Source organism: Haematobia irritans, chromosome 3 (genome assembly GCF_050003625.1).
Source record: "Haematobia irritans isolate KBUSLIRL chromosome 3, ASM5000362v1, whole genome shotgun sequence".
In the NCBI taxonomy this organism is placed as follows: Eukaryota; Metazoa; Arthropoda; class Insecta; order Diptera; family Muscidae; genus Haematobia; species Haematobia irritans.
The window spans coordinates 18,491,926-18,514,786 of record NC_134399.1 but is presented as its reverse complement, the minus strand read 5'-3'; the positions used below and the strand labels follow the sequence as shown (position 1 = coordinate 18,514,786).

The following is a 22,861-nucleotide window of genomic DNA, read 5'->3' as shown; positions in this document are numbered from 1 at the left end:
TATGGTGGTTGGTATAAAAATATTGTATACATACCTATGCATAAATAAAATTTTCTACACATGAGATTATATGAATATTTTTTTTTTAAAGTTGAACCCCCCCCGAATTAAAATCCTGGCTACGGCCTTGGATGTGGTAAGTATGGCTAAGTATAAAACAATTTCTATGTTATGATTATCGCTATTTCACAGGACAGCTTGACTTATGCTTTGGTCACGTTTTCGACTAATCGAAGTAAAAAGGCCCAAAGTTGTTGTTTTGATTGTTATTAGAATCTCTAATTAAAACAAACCATTTAAATTCTCGAGAAGTCGAATCAGTTTATAAGAGACAGTATTAAACAAAATGATCAGACCTCAAGGAAAAAAAATCTGCAAGTAGGATTATTATAGAAGATGCAAATTAGGATTTGACCCTTTATATGTTCGATTCGATGTGGTAAGTATGGCTAAGTATAAAACAATTTCTATGTTATGATTATCGCTATTTCACAGGACAGCTTGACTTATGCTTTGGTCACACTAGGCAAATATTTGACATAAATCAAAAAAGAATCCGTTACCACAGCAAACATTGTGAACTCATATTTGATATATACTATCATGGTAGGATTATTTTTCAAAAACCGTATCCAGATACTTGGAAAATGGTTCTGGTAAAATGTTTACAACAACTCATTTTGGTCAAATATTTGCCTAGCGTGACCATAGCCTTATTCTTTTGTTTATGTTAATAATTACTAATCATGGTTTTTGATCTTCTGGATCTTTGAACAAATGATTAATCTCTTTGATTGCATAAAACAATTTCCATGTTATGATTATCGCTATTTGACAGGACAGCTTGACTTACTTGCACGGATTCGTGTCAATCTCCATAACCTAGGTTAGGTTAGGTTAACATAGGTTAGGTGGCAGCCCGATGTATCAGGCTCACTTAGACTGTTCAGTCCATTGTGATACCACATTGGTGAACTTCTCTCTTATCACTGAGTGCTGCCCTATTCAATGTTAAGCTCAATGACAAGGGACCTGCTTTTTATAGCCGAGTCCGAACGGCGTTCCACTTTCTGTGAAACCACTTAGAGAAGCTTTGAAACCCTTAGATATGTCACCAGCGTTACTGAGGTGGGATAATCCACCGCTGAAAAACTTTTTGGTGTTCGGTCGAAGCAGGAATCGAACCCGCGACCTTGTGTATGCAAGAGGGGCATTCTAACCATTGCACCACGGTGGCTCCCCTCCATAACCTACCAACATACTTGTAGCGTCCGATATCTCTAATTTCTGTTCTTTCGATTCCTGCTATTTCGCCTATTTTATTTTCCTGTATCTGGGCCAATTTTGCTCGCATTTGCTTTCGACTCCGAAGTCGACTCTGGGAAATGTAACTAATTCTCATTCTAATAGCACTACAATGGCAATTCTATCATGGAGGGTTCCAAAATGGACAGATATAAATACATATTTTTTTGCCATCTGTATTTATGTGCCACACAGAAAACGCTTTTTTTTGTGCACAGCGACAAACTTCAGCATTTTACCACCACCATTTTTAGAACACCATAAAATTTCAACCATATCAATAGGTATGAAACCTATTTTCGATATGGGGAGTAGGGAATGCTTTATTTCGCGACTTCGTTTTCGTTGTGCGATTGTCGACTTTACTGGAATCTAATTTGTGCAACTATTTGTTTAGTTACAAAAAAGGTTTTTCAAATTTTGTTTTTTTTTTTTTTTTTTTTGAGTTGTGTAAAATTTATACAACTACAGCTCCGACTCCAGCAAAATCTACAGACTTCGACTACAAGAGTCCAACTGCGTCTCTGGCTCCACAGCCTTGCCCTGTATTTAGCCTATTGCCAAAAATAATAGAAATTTATTATAATGGCGACAATAAAAATTAACACGGTATAGTGGCTTTTTTTATAGGATACCATAACCAGAACGAGCAGGTGGAAGTTTCTGGGACAATGCGGCCGCATCGGAAGGAGAAAGATTGAAAAATCACATCGAGGGATCACAATGGACCTATACTGGTCTAAGTGGGCATCAATACAAGAACATTGATGTCACCTCTACAACCTAACCTAACCTAGGAAAACCCTTTTGTGAAGGGATTGTCGTCTGGCGTGATTGCAAATTGTTAAAAAAAAAATCAAACAGCCTGGTGTTTTTCTGAACTTTCTTATAGGCGTATTTTTTTCCACATATAATATATTCTTTTATTTATTACCTACGGAACTAAGTTCTAGTTTAGTCGATAAATTAAAAAAATAAAGCTTCATATGTAAAATGAGATTTAATTATGAATACAATTTATAATGTTTAGTAGCTTTAAAAAGTATTTCTATGTCTTTAGCATAAAAAATTTGCTGATTTAGCAGAAAATATATATAAATAATCAAATTATGTTGTCCAAAATCGACCCCACTTGTAATGTAGGAGAAATTTGCCTTATCTATAAATTGATTTTATTTAAGTGCAAAAAATGTTAATTATTATTTTGTGATTTTTTTATTTGCAAAGTTTTCTATTACTTTGACACCCACTGTATGACTTAAGATCTATTGTATATTTTATGGGTGAAGCTGCTAATATTTCAATACTGTGAAGAACGTAGTGGAAGCTAATTGTTTAGCTGTTGAGACCTATCGGAGGCGAGTCAATATTTTGTAGGCCTACATTCTGAAATTCTCTACTCAGAAGAAATATATACCTTTCGATATCTGGAAATAATATTCTTTATAGGGCAACAGGTTGTCCTGTCTCCTCAAGGTTGTCGTCTCATTTGTTCACAAAACGTGAATGATAAAAAGAAATCATATTCTGGAATACTGAAATACACACAGCCAGACGGTTTTCGTTCAGAACGTGCCCTCCCACTTGAGTAATTAACCGAAAACTATTTTCTCAGGTGCCGAGTTTCCTCCCTGTCAGAATTTTGGACCTATCCAGCAGTAGTTCATCTGACTTTGATGCAAATTTTTAGCATGGTAAACTTTTCATCACTGCTTACGTTGTCCACATTTTTATTAACTTTTACCCCTAATTGATGAATGGGGTTGAATATCGATTCTATTGTTGTTGTAGCCATTTGGTGCTGTTTGTATCTTTGAGTTTTTCAGGAAATAAACATATTCCAAATACGTGTTTGCAGTCCTTAGACCCTGTGTACGCCCCGGGTCGTAGACCCGACTGCAATGATGGCTGTTGTTGTAACGTTTGTTGTGTTGTGTCCATTTTTGTGTTGCGGTTATGGTACATCAGCTTGTGTACAGATCGAGGAACTCTGCGACTACGTTTAATGTGATCTGATGAGTTGGGTAGGTTTTGCTGGGCAAGCGAAAAGATGATACATTCCATGTAGCCCTTGCTATATAAAAGTGAGGTGGTTGCAATTTCGTGATATTAGATGGGTCAAACCTATTTAGGTCTGATGTAGAAGGTCTCTTTTGCCCGATACTATGGGCGGTGGTCGGGCTTTGAGGGCCGGAGCAATCTTGCAACTGCTCACCACTCAATATATCTACTTTCTGTGATCTAATGAGTGGCATAGTATTCCAAGAAGATCATCGGCCAGCGTTTTTTAATGTTTTGTGTTATGCCTCCCAAGATATTAGTTGGCCAATTCTTTTTTCAATAACATAATAATAGTTTGGCAATTTTTTCTGTCACTAGCGATGATGGCAAAAACAAAATCGAAATTTTTTTTCGAGGAATTATTAATTATCTTCTAATGCAATTTGTTCAATGCAACAACATGCCATATTTGTAGTCTGCATATTGTGCTCATTGTATGCACTAATGAGAAACTTCAACATTATTTGGCCAATGAGAATGGCGATCTTACTAGTACTTATGTTTGGGGAATCTCGTCAAAACGTTTTTTTTTTGCGCTACTAAATTGTACACCTTTCTAAAACGCGAGATTCTTCCCATTATTTGCCAAAGAATAAACTTTTTTAATTTATTGTGAAGGGGGAGAAAAGGATACCCTTGGATACGTATAACATCTATCGATTGAAATATACCCAAATTTTATCCTGTTAAGACGATAGATACCAAAAAACAAAAGAAGTCAATCACGTTATTACAAAAGGAAGTGAAACCGATGGAGGTTATGGCACAATACAAGTTTCTCAAATAACCATTTGGTTTTTGGTCGACTTCATATCCCCACATCAATTACGTAGATAACTAACATCAACTACATATTGTTGGTAGAAATGGAGTAATATACTAAAACTATACATACCAAAATTACATAGAAAATCCTTGATCTATTTTAAATAACGCCAACAGCATTAGAATTTTGTATACCCTTACATTTGTTAAAAGTTATTAAAGGAATTTCTACGGACCAAAACTTTACTCCAATTGTAATTTGTAGTAAGCCGTCTTCGGCTAGCATTTAACAACGCCGTTAAAATTTTATCCAAACGGCTTCTGTATTTGGAACCCAAGCAAAGCTTCCACTACACTCTTCTCGACTATTGAAATATAGCCATCACCCATAACTACAAATATTGATGAAATATTCATTAAATTTTACTCACTTTGTATGAAATTGCAATCAAACGTGTAATTTTTCCATAAATTGTTTATATTTAAACATTTCTACCATATTTTTTTCGCACTTTACTTTGCTGAAACCGCGAGAGAACTTCTTGGTATATCGACCAACACTATGCAATGTCAAAAGAATCGACTGAAATGAAAACGTGGCAGCACTGTTACCGTCTTCACATAAGGCAAACACAATCGAAACCCCATGCGAAAGCGATTGCAAGCAACAAGTGACAGCGTTTCAGCGACTTTGCAACAGAATGAATTAGTTCAAGGCATATTAAAGGCCGGTATGCACCTCTAGCGAAATTTTCGGTAGCAAAAATTTATTTAAGTCTACAACAAAAAAACAGGGCTGTGTACAACAAATTTTAAACCAGCTAATCGCTTTTAAAAATTGTTAATATATGTTCCAAATATTCCTCAAATAAATTGTTTATTATTTACAGACCTTTTAAAACTTGTACGCACACAATGATTGTAATAAATTATATGTTTGCTGCCAAAATATGCTTTTGACAACCCTGTTATTTTCATTAGAGGTGCGTACCAGCTTACGAAATTGAACGCTACCGAAAATTTCGTTAGCATAAATAGCAATGCATATCTTATGGGAATGAAATTTTTCGCTAGAGGTGCATACCGGCCTTAAAGAGGTAAAGTCATGCAATCAGGTGACTAATATCGACATTCATCTTGTCAAAGGCTTTGTTTACGTTTAGTAGGTTTGTTTACATTCTTTGTGTACATAAATATTACAATACAACAACACTACACATACACAAAATGTCAACTTAAGTGACCTGCCATTTTAGTTTGACTTTCTAAATATCATGGGGTGTACACACGTTTGCTCGTGACTTTACCTTTAATTAATATGCCTTGGAATTAGTTGTACAATAAAAATGGTTTGTTGTCAAATACTTTGTTTAGAATTGATTGTTTATAATGTTCAAAAGTAAAGTGTTATATTATAATAACATTATTTTTTCTTTCAATTACTTTAGATCTTTTCGATTTAACTAATATTGGCCTGCAGAATCTTGATCCATTTCTCAAGAAGCGCCGTCTTGAGATTACTTTGGTATTTTTTAGTGGCAAGCCTACTCTCCAAAATGTCAAACCCCTGCCAACATATTTTGAATTTGTAGGCACTGCAGAGAATCCCCACCACGTCGAAAACAGTCGTTAACGATATCCAAAACTCGTCGCAAAAGAACCGTCACTATTGAGAAGTTGTACCAAGCTACTTCAAAAAAGCATCACATGAGTGCCATTATTAGGTGCATTTTTAGATACATTTAGAACGACGCCAATTAGAGCCCTTTCAAAATGTTAGACAAAGTCCCTGCCAACATTTTTGGAATTTGACGACACTTCTGGGAATCTCCACCACGTCGAAAACAATCGTATACGATATCAAAAACTCGTCGGAAAAGCGCCGTCACTATTGAGAAGTTGTTCCACGTAAAAGTTACTACAAAAAGGTTTCGCATGAGTGCAATTATTAGGTGTCTTTTTTAATCAATTTATAACGACGCCAACAGGAGCCCCTTCAAAGTGTTAGACAAGGTCCGCTAGAAAGGATCGTTTAGGTGAGTTTAAAAAGGGTCTAAAAAGTGAATTTTAGGGGAATTGAAAAGGAGTCGTTATGGTCAAGTAAAACGATTGTTTTGATTTTTATTAATTTGAATAAAAATAGATTTATTGCAATTTATACGAATAAACTCACGTTGAACATAACGGTGTACCAGTACTTAAATTAAATATTATTTGTACTTCTAGATTTCTTCTAAATATGGGTATTAAGTTCAAGTTTAGCCGCTAAAATCAAAAGCAAATCAGTAAAAAATAATAAAGTTATAACTATTAGATGCAAATCTTATTATAACTTGATGGGGAACAGTCCAAAACAACTTTTCGTAAAGTTTATATTCTTTAAAATTGGTTATTAAAGAAAAGTCATTTGACAAAATGGCTAATGGCAGAACGGCTAAACTCGAACTTAATACTCACGTTAAGGCTGTAGCATATAATATGATAATGAGATTTTTATTGAAATGTATATAATTTTTAAAAACGAATTTATCAAGCAGCATCAATACTGCTAAATATACGAATCGAAATGGACCATGATTTGACGTTTTGAAAAATTTGCTTTAATTTTTGTTTTTACGGCTAATTAAGCGATCTCTCGCATGAAGAACATGCTGCTGACATACTCTGTTGATGTCCGTGATTGTACAATGTGTATATTTTAAGTTGCAGATATCTAAGTAAGAAAGCAAAACATTAGTACGTTTTTAAGTAAAAAGAGTAATCAACAAACCTTTAATTATTTTGAATGAAACGAAATTTTGTATACTTGGTTTAGTTGGCGTTCCACGCCATGTTAGATTTACTGCTAGTTTGTCGCTTATCCAGATTTAATTGCGGCTCGCATAAAGGAAGGCATATCACTTCCCCCAACACGTTGTATTAAATTTTTCTGAAAATGCATAAATATTAAATAAATTAATATTATCGCTACAAAAACTACACCTAAAAAGAGAATGTAGGTTTATAGTAGAAAAGTTTTACTAAAATATTTTAGCAATTCCACATGATATGATTAAACAAATTTAAATTTTTATACCCTGCGCCACACTGTGGAACAGGGTATTATAAGTTAGTGCATATGTTTGCAACACCCAGAAGGAGACGAGATAGACACATGGCGTCGTTGACAAAAATGCTTAGGGTGGGCTTCTGAGTCGATATAGCCATGTCCGTCTATCCGTGAACACATTTTTGTAATCAAAGGATTAGGTCGCAGTTTAAGCCCAATCGACACAAGTATGTGTTTTTGGTCAGAATAGAACCCTATTGATTTTCGAAGGAATCGGTTCAGATTTAGATATAGCTCCCATATATATATTTCGCCCGATATGCACTTATACGGCCCTAGAAGCCAGAGTTTTACCCCAATTTGGTTGAAATTTTGCACTAGGAGTACAATCGGTAGTATAGTGAAATGTGCAAAATTTTATTGAAATCGGTTCAGATTTAGATATAGCTCCCATATATATATATTTCGTCCGATATGAACTTATGCGGCTTAGAAGACAGAGTTTTACCCCAATTTGGTTGAAATTTTGCACTAGGAGTACAATTGGTAGTATAGTCTAGTGTGCCAATTTTTTTTTTAAATCGGTTCAGATTTAGATATAGCTCTCATATATATATTTCGTCCGATATGAACTTATGCGGCTTAGAAGCCAGAGTTTTACCCCAATTTGGTTGAAATTTTGCACTAGGAGTACAATTGGTAGTATAGTCTAGTGTGCCAATTTTTTTTGAAATCGGTTCAGAGTTAGATATAACTCCCATATATATCTTTCGTCCCATATGAATTTATACGGCCATTAAAGCCAGTGTTTTACCCCAATTTGGTTGAAATTTGCACTAGGAGTACAATTGGTAGTATAGTCAAGAGTGCAAAATTTGATTGAAATCGGTTCAGATTTAGATATAGCTCCCATACATATCTTTCGCCCGATATGCATTTATACGGACCTAGAAGCCAGAGTTTTACCGCAATTTGGTTGAAATTTTGCACTAGGAGTACAATTAATAGTTAAGTCAAGTGTGCTAAATTTTATTGAAATCGGTTCAGATTTAGATATAGCTCCCATATATAGCTTTCACACGATTTGCAGTCATATGACAACAGAGACAATTTTTTTTCTCCGATTAATTTGAATTTTTGCACAGGGAGTAGAATTAGCTTTGTAACTATGTGTGCCAAATTTGACTGAAATCGGTTTGGATTTAGATATAGCTTCCATGTACATATATGTTTTTCTGATTTAGGTAAAAAGGGTCAAAATACCAACATTTCCGAGTTTAAGTTCGAGTTTAGCCGCTAAAATCGAAAACGAATCAGTAAATACAATGTAATATTAGAGAAAAGTAACCGATTTCAGTGGCTCAACTCAAACTTAATACTCACCTTAACACTGTGTTTTCTTTTGTTTTAGAAAATGTCATATTTCGAAGCAGAAATTGGAGTTTAAAATGCAAAATTTAAATTAAATTCCATAACAATCAAGTATGTACGGCCGAAAGTTCGGTCAGGAATCTTATGTACCCTCCACCATGGATTGCATAGAAACTTGTACTAAAGACTGCCATCCACAATCGAACCGTCGTCTAAATTGTGAGTTAGGCCAACCGCGGTAAACAAAAAAGGCCGATTATATACGTTTATAATTCAGTTTGACACAATTTTCTATTGAAATAAAATTTTGACAAAATTTTCGATAGCAATGAAATTTGTACAAAATTCTCTATAGAAAAAAAATGTTCATAAAATTTTCTATAGAAATAAAATTTTGACAAAATTTTCTATAGAAATAAAATTTTGATAAAATTTGTTATAGAAATAAAGTGTTGACAAAATTTTCTATAGAAATAACATTTTGACAAAATTTTCTATAGAAATAACATATTGACAAAATTTACTACACAGAAAAAAAAGTGAGCTGTTTTATAGGAAGAATGAACTACCTCGCACGAAAATTGAACTAAATTTTACTCCACTTTTTGAAATTTCCACAAAGCGTTGTTAAAACCCGGAAATTTTAATGGCCTGTTGTACTTTTTAACTGCAATTGACGAAATTACATCCTCTCATAGAAGAAAAAATTAACTAAAAGTAAAGTACCAAATTTCAGCCGGATCGGATGAAATTTGCTTCTCGTAGAGCTCCGAAAGCCAAATTTAGGGGTCCGTTTGTATGTGGGCTATACGTAAACGTGGTGCGATATGGCCCATTTTCAATAACATCCGACCTACATCAATAACAACTACTTGTGCCAAGTTTCAAGTCGACAGCTTGTTTCGTTCGGAAGTTAGCGTGATTTCAACAGACGGACGGACATGATCAGATCGACTCAGAATTTCACCTCGACCCAGAATATATATACTTTATGAGGTCTTAGAGCAATATTTCGATGTGTTACAAACGGAATGACAAAGTTAATGTACCCCCATCCTATGGTGGAGGGTATAATAAATACTTAGGTCCAGTTTCTCTTATTATTATTTATCGTGTCGATAAAATCCCATACAAAAAAAAATAGTAACCGATTAAATATTAATCGGAGGATGAGAATCTTGCCGTTAATAAATAAATTGTGGACATGTCAGTTGAAAACGACTGTTTCTATTTAAAATGTGATTTTTACCCATCTGTGTTGTTGTTGTAGCCTTTTGGAGTTGGAATTCCCGTGTTTATAGGGAAATATGCATACTCCAAATCCCATTTGGAGTATTTGGAGTATCTGTGTTGATTTAAACAACTGACAACTGACGTACGTTTCGTGTTTTGTTTCACTGGCGGTGTTGCCCAAAGATTATCTATTTCCCAAGATGTACATATCGCTTGTTCTTTCTTGCCGATAGGTGCATGAGTTCATGTTCAAACCAAAGACAATCAAAGAGGAAGACATGAATTGGGCTTTGATAGTGTTAGTGACAAGAACCAGAGATTAGCCCCATACTTACTTACTGGTTTGATGTAGACAATTTTTATTTTGCTATTTTCTCGAAAGTTCCCGAAAATTTCTGTGTTGATTGCACTAAATTATTAATAAAGTGTTTCATAAAGTGTTTTGGTTCTTTTAAAAGTTAAAAAAATTGCTAAAATAAGCGAATTAGATTTTGTTACGAATGCAAAATTAAAAGAGAAACCGAAAAAAAGTTGTAACTACTTATCGAACATGTATGGGGCTAATCTCTGGTTCTTGAGAAAAAAGAATAACAACATGCCCATTTCACGTCTTCTTATTTGATTATGTTTGGTTCAAACATGTATGAAAGTATTTATTTGGATTTCGGTATGATATTTACGAAAGAAAGGAGGAAGCAAAAGTTATGAAAATTTGTCGATGGTTAAATTTAATAAGTAGGTCTGTTCCCCAATGTATGCGGTTAAAATGTTGGTCAATTGAAAGTTGGTGTGGAAGGAAATTTTCCCATCAATTATGTACAGGTAAGTTGACACCAAGGCTTAGAAGAAATTTTATCTAACAAGCTTCCATTTCTTTCATTAGGTTCACTAAATGCTTTATTAAATAATGACAGTGCCGTAAATATTATGCAAAGCACAAATCGACATTCAGCTGAAATCTTAAGTGTTCCAAATGACTTTGAACCCGAAATGGGACCAAGTACTTCAATGGCTACAGGTCAAACTACAGCAGCCCAAGAGCAACAACATCATTTATCAGCTGCTAACATTAGTCAAAACACTTCGCCGCAACAAAATCAATCTCAGCAGGCATCAAACACTGCGGCATCAACACCGCGCCATAATGTTTTGTGTGTGCAACAGAACATCCCACCTTCCTGCCTTGGGGCTATTTGGCTTTGTACCCATACAAACCACGAAAGAACGATGAATTGGAATTGAAAAAAGATTGTGTTTATATGGTAACTGAAAGATGTTTGGATGGCTGCTTTAAAGGCAAGAATTGGAAAGATGTGAGTGGAATATTTCCGGGAAACTATGTGACACCCTTAAGAGCCAGGGATCAACAGCAACTAATGCATAGTTGGAAGTTAATTCCACCTGCAAATTGTGCCACCATATCGAGCCATATGCAAATGAGTAATCACACATTTAGCGGTAATCCAACACTACAACAACAATCAAATTATTCATCTTCAATGCGTCACGATTTGGAGAATATAAACGCCCGTCTTACCTTGGCAAATTTAACACCTCCCCAAGCATTGCCGCCTGATCTACCACCACATCATATGGGGGCAAGCACTGGAAATTCAAACATTCCACAACAAAATTTGTCTTCAAAGGAAACACGGATAAAGAAGCCCTCAAAGAGAAGCCAACAACTACAGGTTGTATTTCATCCTCATCATCATCATCGACATCAACATCATCCGCTTCGGCGGGATTGAAAAAAACTTTTTAACGCACATAAAATCAAGATCAAACTCGCCAGGGGCAGCAATAGTGGCTGCTTCAGCATTCCACAGCAAACACAAGTAAACCTACGCAGCAGCAACACCAACAATCACAAAGCGGAACACAACAACTCACATCAACAATTACTCCAGTGCATGTTAGGTAACTTTCTCTACCCATATAAAGTTAATATTACAATCTTTAATTTTTCTTTTTGTTACATCTTCAGGTCCGGCTCTTGTCCCAGTCAAATTTTGCAAAACACCCCCAATGATCGCAACCGTATTCATAATGAAAATAAAGATGAATCATCTATAGCTAAAGTCCAACACCAGCAGCCACCGCAAGCGGGCTACGGTTCTCAACGCATAAAAACTGCAAAAGAAAGACCATCTTTAGAAAAGTAAATGTAAAAATATTTTGATTTTATAAACTAATTTTTTTTGCTTTTAACAGTTCACGACTTCAATTGATTCTACATTACGCACTATTTATGCTAATCACATACAACAGCAATCGAATGTTATGCCTAACAAATGTGGCCAACAATTGCAACAAACAATCCCCCAGCGGCTACGGTCATACATCGTAACTCTCACTCTTTGGATGCCTCGAATCTTTCGCAAATCCTATTTTTATTTACTTTGTTCAAGTATGCATTTGATGGCATAGCCTAGTAAAATAAGGGCACAATATAATTGTATAATTGGTCGAATATAATTGGCGTATTAGATCCAACCAGGCTAATGAATAGTTTTATGTTGGTTTCTTGCTTCATTGCTTATTTTGATAGATTAATTTTGGCGGAATTGAAAACTTGAACTTTAATGCATAATAATAATAATAAATTATATAGATTTTAGTTATTCGTTTATTAATCGAAATGCTTCCTTAATTATACACTTAATATTTTCTATACTTTTTAAGTTGATATATCTCTGTTAAATTATATATAATGTACTTTACACACACACACCTTACCTAAATACGAATCCCAATGTTGATGCTTTAATGTATTACTTTGTAAATAGTATTTGGTAATCCAAGCTACCGCAACTTGCAAAATAACAATTTTCACGTGTTTTATGAAACTTATCATTTTTTAATATATATGTATAAATGGAAAATTAATTTACTAACTTTTTATACGTCGACCTTCATTAAAGTAAGTAAGGAAGTTCAAATTTGTGTTCAGCACAAAGCTCATTTTTCGTCAACGAACATGTAAATTTTCGATTTTGGAGTGAAAACAATACCAGACATATTGCAAAAGCTACAAATGCCAGGACATACCTATGAATATTGGCAGTGGCAGCGAGAAGATATCCAATTTTTTTACCCAAAATGCAAGAGCTTAACAAGCATGACATGTGGTTTAAACAAGACGATATATATATAACAAGACGATATATATATCGTCTTGTTTAAACCACATGCCATGCTTGCCAAACTCTTGCATTTTGGGCAAAAAAATTTTGATATCTTCTCGCTGCCACTGTCAATATTCATAGGTATGTATATTATATACATACATACATGAATACAAACATGTTCAACTTAAAGGCCGGTATTAAGTTCGCTTTATCGCGCTGAATGAATTTTTCCTCATATCATTCACCTTGAAGTTATTATCAAATTTGAAAAACAAGTTATGTTATTCTGTTTTATAGATTTATTTTTGCTTTTAGCGGCTAAATTCGACCTTAATACACACCTTAAGTCTTTACAAAATCTAAATGAAACACATCGTACTTACCAATTGTGTAAAATTAACGGCTTTCGAATTTAATATTTTAATAAAGTTATGACAACAAGGAAATTGCGCTAAAATATGCTTTAGTTTGGATGAAGCGAACAACTTAATCTGTAATATAAGAAAACAATTTGTTAAAAATTTTCTCAAATTAAGTTATAACAGCAAGCAAAATTTTTGCAAACATTTTGTTGGCTAGTCGCATTCAGAGTATTTTAATTATATTAGAGAACTGCAATATAGTTAGTTTTTAGGTTTTTAAACATTTTAAAAACTAGAAATTTTGTCCATCTATTGACTTTATTAACAACAACGAAAGACTTAAAACGAAAAGGGTTTAACACATGCTCTAAGTAAAACAAAATTACTATTAATTTACAAAATTTTAGGTTATAGGTCCTTTTCTATGGGACTATTAAAAAAGGTTGGTGAGGGATCAGGTATGTTATGATAAACTGATATCTTTTAAATTTTATCATGGCTAGTATTAAGTGTGATTACTACAACTTGTTATGGGTCAAGTCAAATGTAAATGAAATTAACCTTAGGTCCTTACTGCCACACCATTGACCAAACCTCCAACAAAAGAGAGACTGAATTTACTATGCTACCTATAAGGCAATTGGCCGGTCAGTGGTAAACTATACAGCGCCAGTGTGGACACCGCAAACTAGTGATACGCAGTGGAATAACATAAAAACCTGCCAGAACGCTGGCAGGTTTTCTTTTCTCTTGTACTGCTAAACCAACCCGACTTACCGCCAGATCGCTCTGGACACACCCACCTTAGTCACAGAGTTCCTTGATCTGGCTACAAGCTGATGTACCAAAGCGTATTACATGAAATTGATGAAATAACAACAACAAGAAATATGCAAACTTTTTAATTTGTGTTAACTTATAAAACAAGGGAAAATATTGGTTGTGTATCAGTTCATGTTATAAGCTGTATTTTTAGTCTTTTACTTTTTATAACTTTTGTTTCCATGAACAATTGGCACTTAATAAAATACATTTGAACAAAATACGATGAAAAGGTAAATTCCATCTGGAAGATATTTCTTTTAATTTTATTCTTTGGAACACGCACACCACAAATTTTGTAATTTTAGTTTAAAATATCACCAGATTGCTTTCTTTGCTTATACTTGTATAAAATAAACACTTCAATATTCACAATATACTTACAGTTGGTTTTGGTTTATAAAAGAAATCGTTTATAAAAGAAATTGTGCACTATGAAATCGAAACACTAACCAAGTACTTTATTACATTAATGGGAACATAACAGTTACTGGAATGACAGTGCTGAAAACATACATACATGAGTCGCCATTACGATTGTAAACATTTTGTTTTTGTAATTTTCGAATTATCGCGAATTATCTTGACAAACGTTTCTGTTGGGCGTCCGTGAAAAGGATAGCGATGAAAACAAACCTTGAAATGCTGGCAGGGGTGCATTTTAAAATAGTTGTAACAGAATCATTGTGGTCAAGTAAAATACGATTGTTTAGATGTTTATTAATTTGAATAAAAATTTATAAATTATTCGAGGTATAAAATTTATACGAATAAAAACAAATTGAGCATTGTCTTAACAAATTGATTATGTTGATTTATAAGTTGCAATTCTGCTATATTTAGGTAGAATTAAGGTTGAATTACACACCATGCGTCATACGCTTTACAGATTATCAGTTATTCCGGACGACAGTACTCGTGTCGAATATATCCTATATATTGTGCACATTATAAGTTAAGTCCGAAGGCACAATCGATAGTGCTGCATGTTTATGGGATCGATAACACATTTACCGATTATTTAGTCATCGCCGACAAGTCTTGTCGATCCGAGACACTGTAAGATTCCTTACAAACACCAACATTCCGTCCGGAATAACTGATAGTCTGTAAAGCGCATCAATCCGTCCGTGATGGAAGGGTTGATTTTTTCTGTTTGAAATCAAAAGCTCGAATAGTCTGCCGCAAACAAAAAAAAATCAACCCTTCCATCAATGTACGGATTGATGCAAGGTGTGTAAATTAACCTTTTGACTGATGTTCCAGCGTCTATCAGTTTTTATTCTTGATGGAGGCAGCGTGTCTGGAAAATATTTGAAAAACTATTACTTTATTCCATGTGGAAAGTCGAATATAGTTCACCAATATACCTTTCACAATTTTATGCGCCTTGCATACTATCCCCCATATTCATAAAAGTTAACGTCAACTTTAAACCTACTATTACCATACAAATTCCTTCCATAAACTTTTAATAAATTATTATGAATACAGGCATATAAGTTTATCCGTCGTGTCGAACATATCTCATGCAGTGGTCGTGTCGAACATATCCCATACGTTATAAGTTAAAGGGCACCTTATATGGTTGGATAAACCCTGCGACACAACACGTTGCGGCGACAAATCCGATAGTATAAGGTCGTGTTCAGTTGTCGCGGGGACGTGTTGGCATAAAATCAAAACAACTTTAATTTTTTCTTGTTGGGTGGTACAAATCATTGAGTGTAAGGGGATGTTCGACAAACATTATCAAAGACAAATTTATTTTTACATTAAAAACAGGCATTTCTGCAATGAAATTAGTGATGGATCGCCAATTCTGGTTAAAAATCAAATAAATATATAAATCTAAACCAGTATTGTGGCAAAAACGTGGAAAAAATCTACTTCCAATCAATGGAAAACCAGGCGACAAGTATTTTGAAATTCATCATGTAATTTGTAATACATTAAATGTGGATTACTTCAGGAATCATTGTTTTGACACATATACGAGGATTTTTTTTTATTATATTCTTCAATTTTTTCAGTAAAAAATGGTTTCACCCATAAATCTTCATACAACTTCATTGTTTGTTTATGCTTCTTCTTATTTTTTCATGTTGTTATCACATTTGTTCGTGCAGTGTAAGGGCAAAACTTGAACGAACACACAACAAATAGACGAACTTCTGTCGGAGTGTTTATCCGACCGTCTAAGGTCCGCTTAATGCGCTTTACAGACTATCAGTTATTCCGGAAGGAATGTCGGTGTGTGTAAGGAATCTTACAGTGTGTTGGATCGATGCGACTTGTCGGCGATGACTAAATAATCGGTAAATGTGTTATCGATCCCATAAACATGCAGCAGTATTGATTATGCCTTCGGACTTAACTTATATTGTGCACAATATATGGGATATATTCGACACGAGCACTGTCGTCCGGAATAACTGATAGTCTGTAAAGCGCATAAAGGGCACCTTATACGGTCGGATAAACCCTTCGACACAACACGTTGCGGCGACAAATCCGCTAGTATAAGGCCATGTTCGCGTGTTGCGGGGCCGTGTTGGCATAAAATCAAAACAACGTTGATTTTTTCCGGTTGGGAGGCACAAATCTTCACGTGTAAGGGGATGTTCGCCAAACATTAGCAAAAACAAATTTATTTTCATAATTAAAACAAGCATTTCTGCAATGAAATTAATGAGGGATCGCTAATTCAGCTTGGAATTTTTATTGTTTCTTCCATTTTTACTGAAAAAATGGCTTTAAACCTAACTTTTCGTCCATCTTCATTGTTTGTGTTTATGCTTCTTCTTATTTCTTCATGTTGTTATCATAATTGTTCGTGCAGTGTGAGGGTACGAACACACAACAAATAGGCGAACCTCTGTCGTAGTGTTTATCCGTCCGTCTAAGGTCCGCTTAAGTCTGAAGGCATAATCGATACTGTTGCATGTGTTTATGGGATCGATAACACAGAAAAAAACCTAAAATTTTGACAGGGAAACAATCGTATTTTACTTGACCACAATAGATCTTTTACAACTATCTTAAAATGCACTTTTTCTAATAGTTTGAAGGGGCTTTTATTGGCGTCGTTCTAAATTTATCAAAAAGAAACGTAATAATTACACTCATGCGAAACTTTTTATACCCACCACTATAAAATGGTGATGAGGTTATAATAAGTTTGTCATTCCGTTTGTAACACATCGAAATATCGATTTCCAACTAAATAAAGTAAATACATTCTTGATCAGGGAGAAATTGTAAGGCGATATAAGCATGTCCGTTTGTCTGTATGTTGTAATCACGATACAGTCTTCAATAATAGAGCTATCGTCCTGAAATTAGGCACAGAATCGTCTTTTGTCCGCACGCAGGACAAGTTTGAAGATGTGCTATCTCGGTCCAGGTTTTGATATATCTCCCATATAAACCGATCGCCCGAATTTGGGGTCTTGGGCTACTAGAATCCGTAGTTTTTATCCAATTTGCCTGAATTTGGATATCTAGAGGTATTCTAGGACCATAAAGAGGTGTGCCGAAAACGGTGAGTATCGTTCCATGTTTTGGTATAGCCCCCATATAGACCGATCGCCCGATTTGTGGTGCTGGGCTTCTAGAATCCGTAGTTTTTATCTAATTTGCCTGAAAGTGTGCCGAAAACGGTGAGTATCGGTCCATGTTTTGGTGTAGCCCCCATATAGACCGATCTCCCGATTTTACTTCTTGGGCTTCTAGAATCCGTAGTTTTTATCCAATGTGCCTGAAATTGAAAATATGAAGGTATTCTGGGACCATAAAGAGGTGTGCCGAAAATAGTGAGTATCGGTCCATGTTTTGGTATAGCCCCCATATAGACCGATCGCCCGATTTGTGGTGCTGGGCTTCTAGAATCCGTAGTTTTTATCTAATTTGCCTGAAAGTGTGCCGAAAACGGTGAGTATCGGTCCATGTTTTGGTGTAGCCCCCATATAGACCGATCTCCCGATTTTACTTCTTGGGCTTCTAGAATCCGTAGTTTTTATCCAATGTGCCTGAAATTGAAAATATGAAGGTATTCTGGGACCATAAAGAGGTGTGCCGAAAATAGTGAGTATCGGTCCATGTTTTGGTATAGCCCCCATATAGACCGATCGCCCGATTTGTGGTGCTGGGCTTCTAGAATCCGTAGTTTTTATCTAATTTGCCTGAAAGTGTGCCGAAAACGGTGAGTATCGGTCCATGTTTTGGTGTAGCCCCCATATAGACCGATCTCCCGATTTTACTTCTTGGGCTTCTAGAATCCGTAGTTTTTATCCAATTTGCCTGTAATTGGATATCTAGAGGCATTCTAGGACGATAAAGAGGTGTACCGAAAATGGTGATTATCCGACCATGCTTTGATATAGCCCCCATATAGACCGATCTCCCGATTTTACTTCCTGGGCTTCTAGAATCCGTAGTTTTTATCAAATTTGCCTGAAATAGGAAATCTAGAGGTATTCTAGGACCATAAAGAGGTGTACCGAATATATTGTGTATCGGTACTGTTTTTGATATACCCCCTTATAAACCGGCCCTCCGATTTGGGATCTAGATTCTAGAACTACAATTAGATGTGCTGAATACTGTATGTATCTTTCCATGTTTTTGGCATAGCCCCCATTAGACCGATCTCCCGATGTAGCCGAACTTACTGCTGTATATACTTGTTTGTAGTAACTTGGCGTGGTACAACTTCTCAATAGTGACGGCACTTATGCGACGAGTTTTGGATATCGTATACGACTGTTTCCGATATTGTGGGGTTCTCAGAATTGGCGTCAAATTAAAAAAAAATGTTGGCAGGACGAACGAAATTAATAATGGAACTAGAAAAAGGTTCTAGTTCCTATTGCGGGATCGCCCATTCAACTAAAATTTGCGATCCCTTAAAGGAACTATAAATACCAACTCTAATTGGTAATTATTGAACGGCGTGTGGATTATCTTTGCTCCAAATACGTCAATTTTGTTTGTTGACATATTCATTCAACCTAAAATACGCCTCAACACTGAATTCACGAAGTGCTCTATAAACATTGAACACTTTTTTGAAAATAAATTTATACGATGTGGAAGCGTTGTTCTGGACTTAACCTATTCAGGATGATTGTCAAACAATACTGAATAGAAATGTCACTTTAAACTGTCAAAACAGCTGTCAGACAACAGAGTGATTCATATTAAGAAACCCCTCATAGAAAACACCCTTTATTAAAAAAAAAAACTTTTTTTCTCAATCTTAGTTAATAACATTAAAGTGAGCAAAAAATTATTAAAAAAGAATAATTTTCCCACATTTGTAAAAATTAAAATAAAGTTTATATATTTTTGCTATAATAATACAAATTACTTCTTTTAACGGTTGCGTAGTCGTTGCATGACTATGCGTTGTAATACAAGAATCTCAATTGGCTTTTAAAATTGTGTTGCCCGTATGATGGGTCATTAAATCAACCATATCTGGAAATTAGACCTATTAGAGTTTAAATTCGCTAAGAGAGATGAGAGATTATACCAAGCCTTTGGGCTTTCACTCACATATATTTTCACTACACCACACACATGCTCATATATTCAAATTCCATAGTTTCGAATGGACCATGTGTTTTCCTACGTACTTTCGCAATAGTCTATTCTCTATGGAAATCCTTTCGTAATCCGCTTACATACCATATATGTATTTTGAAATGATTTTTATCAGAAAACTCTCAACATAACATAAACTTTAAACTAAATTACAATAATTTACAATGCATACACATGCATAAATAGAGGCCTACACATCCCCATATATATAAATATGTATGTGTGAATGTATAAGCGTGCTCACACATACCACCCATGTAATGTTATTATTGAAATTAAACTCACACACACACACACAACGAAAACGGAAATGGAAATGTGCGCTCATGGACAACCACCCACTATATGAAGTCTTGATTGGGCAGACGAGCTGATAGACGGACATAGAGGTACCCCCTATGGTGGGAAATACACGCGCGCTATCACGCATTAGAATAGACATTAACAAACTTTACACACAGCTTTCACTTTCTCTTAACTATAACAACAACAACAATACGATTGGCCAATTTTAAATAAAACACAAATGGATGTTCTAACATTAGGGTGGAGAGGCTTGTACATTTTTCTGTGGAAAAGTCCAAAGGATTGAAACCACGGTTGCCACAATTGGTAGAAATACAATCTTGACAAAATTTTCTATAGAAATAAAATTTTTACAAAATTTTTTATAGAAATAAAATTTTTTCAAAAGTCTTTATAGAACTAAAATTTTGACAAAATTTACTATAGAAATAAAATTTTGACAAAATTTTCTATAGACATTAAATTTTGCCAATATTTTCTATAGAAATAAAATTTTTACAAAATTTTTTATAGAAATAAAATTTTTAAAAAATTTGTTACATAAATAAAAATTTTGACAAATATTTCTATAATAATAAAATTTTGACAAAATTTTCTATAGAACTAAAATTATGACAAAATTTCCATAGAAATAACATTTTGACAAAATTTTCTATAGAAATAAAATTTGGGAAAAATTTTTATAGAAATAAAATTTTGGAAAAATTTCTACAGAAAACAAGTTTTGAGAAAATTTTCGATAGAAATAAAATTTTGACAAAATTTTGTACAGAAATAAAATGTTGGCAAAATTTTCTATGACAATAAAATTTTTACAAAATTTTTTATAGAAATAAAATTTTTATAAAATTTTTTTATAGAAATAAAATTTTGACAAAATTTTCTACAGAAATAAAATGTTGGCAAAATTTTCTATGACAATAAAATTTTTACAAAATTTTTCTATAATAATAAAATTTTGACAAAATTTTCTATAGAAATACAATTTTGACAAAATTTTCTATAGAAATAAATTTTGACAAAATTTGTTTTGAAACTAAAATGTTGATAAAATATCCTATAGAAATAAAATTTTGACATAATTTTCTATAGAAATACAATTTTCATAAAATTTTCCATAGAAATAAAATTTTGACAAATTTTTCTATAATAATAAAATGTTGATAAAATTTTCTATAGAAATAAAATTTTGACAAAATTTGTTTTGAAACTAAAATGTTGATAAAATATCCTATAGAAATAAAATTTTGACAAAATTTTCTATAGAACTTAAATTATGACAAAATTTTCCATAGGAATAAAATTTTGACAAAATTTTATATAGAAATAAAAATTTGACATAATTTTCTATAGAAATAAAATTTTGGCAAAATTTTCTATAGTAATAAAATTTTTACAAAATTTTTTATAGAAATAAAATTTATATAAAATTTTTTATAGAAATAAAATTTTGACAATATTTTCCACAGAAATAAAATTTTGACAAAATTTTCTATAGAAATAAAATTTTTACAAAATTTTTTATAGAAATAAAATTTTTAAAAAATTTGTTACAGAAATAAAAATTTTGACAAATATTTCTATAATAATAAAATTTTGACAAAATTTTCTATAGAACTAAAATTATGACAAAATTTTCCATAGAAATAAAAATTTGGCAAAATTTTCTATAGAAATAAAATTTTTACAAAATTTTTTATAGAAATAAAATTTTTATAAAATTTTTTATAGAAAGAAAATTTTTACAAAATTGGTTACAGAAATAAAAATTTTGAAAAAAATTCTATAACAATAAAATGTTAAAATGATAAATTTTTCTATAAGAAGAAAATGTTGACAAATTTTGCTATAATAATAAAATTTTTATAAAACTTTCTAAAGAAATAAAATTTTGATAAAATATCCTATAGAAATAAAATTTTGACAAAATTTTCTATAGAACTAAAATTATGACAAAATTTTTTTATAGAAATAAAATTTTTACAAAATTTGGTACAGAAATTAAAATTTTGACAAAATTTTCAATAAGAATAAAATTTTGCAATTTTTCTATAAGAATAAAATTTTGACAAATTTTTCTGTAATAATAAAATTTTGACAAAATTTTCTATAGAAATAAAATTTTGACAAAATTTGTTTTGAAAATAAAATGTTGATAAAATATCCTATAGAAATAAAATGTTGACAAAATTTTCTATAGAACTAAACTTATGACAAAATTTTTTTATAGAAATAAAATTTTTACAAAATTTGGTACAGAAATTAAAATTTTGACAAAATTTTCAATAAGAATAAAATTTTGCAATTTTTCTATAAGAATAAAATTTTGACAAATTTTTCTATAATAATAAAATTTTGACAAAATTTTCTATAGAAATAAAATTTTGACAAAATTTGTTTTGAAACTAAATTTTTGATAAAATAGTTTATAGAAATAAAATTTTGACAAAATTTTCTACAGAACAAAAATCATGACAAAATTTTCCATAGAAATAAAATTTTGGCAAAATTTTCTATAGAAATAAAATTTTCACAAAATTTTTTATAGAACAAAAATTATGACAAAATTTTCCATAGAAATAAAATTTTTACAAAATTTGTTACAGAAATAAATATTTTGACAAAATTTTCTATAACAAAAAATGTTGATAAATTTTGCTATAAGAATAAAATGGCCAATTCTTTTTTCAATAACATAATAATAGTTTGGCAATTTTTTCTGTCACTAGCGATGATGGCAAAAACAAAATCGAAAAAAATTTCCAAAATTTGTTTTGAAACTAAATTTTTGATAAAATAGTTTATAGAAATAAAATTTTGACAAAATTTTCTACAGAACAAAAATCATG

The 22,861-nt window shown here is 32.8% G+C and overlaps 2 protein-coding genes across 3 annotated transcripts in view; one reads left to right on the top strand and one right to left on the bottom strand.

Moving 5' to 3' along the window:
- LOC142229274 (uncharacterized) overlaps positions 1-4,464 on the bottom strand; it is a 51,040-nt gene extending 46,576 nt beyond the window's left edge. The window contains exon 1 of one of the 2 annotated variants that reach the window (XM_075299811.1): positions 4,262-4,464. The gene's annotated coding sequence lies outside the window, so the exon portion shown is untranslated. The remainder of the gene's footprint in view (positions 1-4,261) is intronic. The other variant, XM_075299812.1, reaches the window with a different exon arrangement.
- Positions 4,465-10,423: 5,959 nt separating this feature from the next.
- LOC142228858 (uncharacterized) lies at positions 10,424-12,673 on the top strand. The gene is made up of 6 exons (XM_075299384.1): positions 10,424-10,451; positions 10,668-10,930; positions 11,008-11,475; positions 11,592-11,704; positions 11,772-11,945; positions 11,999-12,673. Exons 1-6 carry the CDS (start codon positions 10,424-10,426, stop codon positions 12,132-12,134), a joined length of 1,182 nt encoding a protein of 393 aa, XP_075155499.1. The 3' UTR covers positions 12,135-12,673.
- Positions 12,674-22,861: the final 10,188 nt, after the last annotated feature.

Bases quoted from the DNA above. Each gene is read 5' to 3' on its own strand.
- LOC142228858 (XM_075299384.1), top strand. From the start codon at position 10,424: ATGTATGAAAGTATTTATTTGGATTTCG. The intron at 10,452-10,667 runs GTATGATATTTA...TTCTTTCATTAG, and splicing joins AAGTATTTATTTGGATTTCG to GTTCACTAAATGCTTTATTA. The intron at 11,476-11,591 runs GTTGTATTTCAT...GGGCAGCAATAG, and splicing joins AGAGAAGCCAACAACTACAG to TGGCTGCTTCAGCATTCCAC.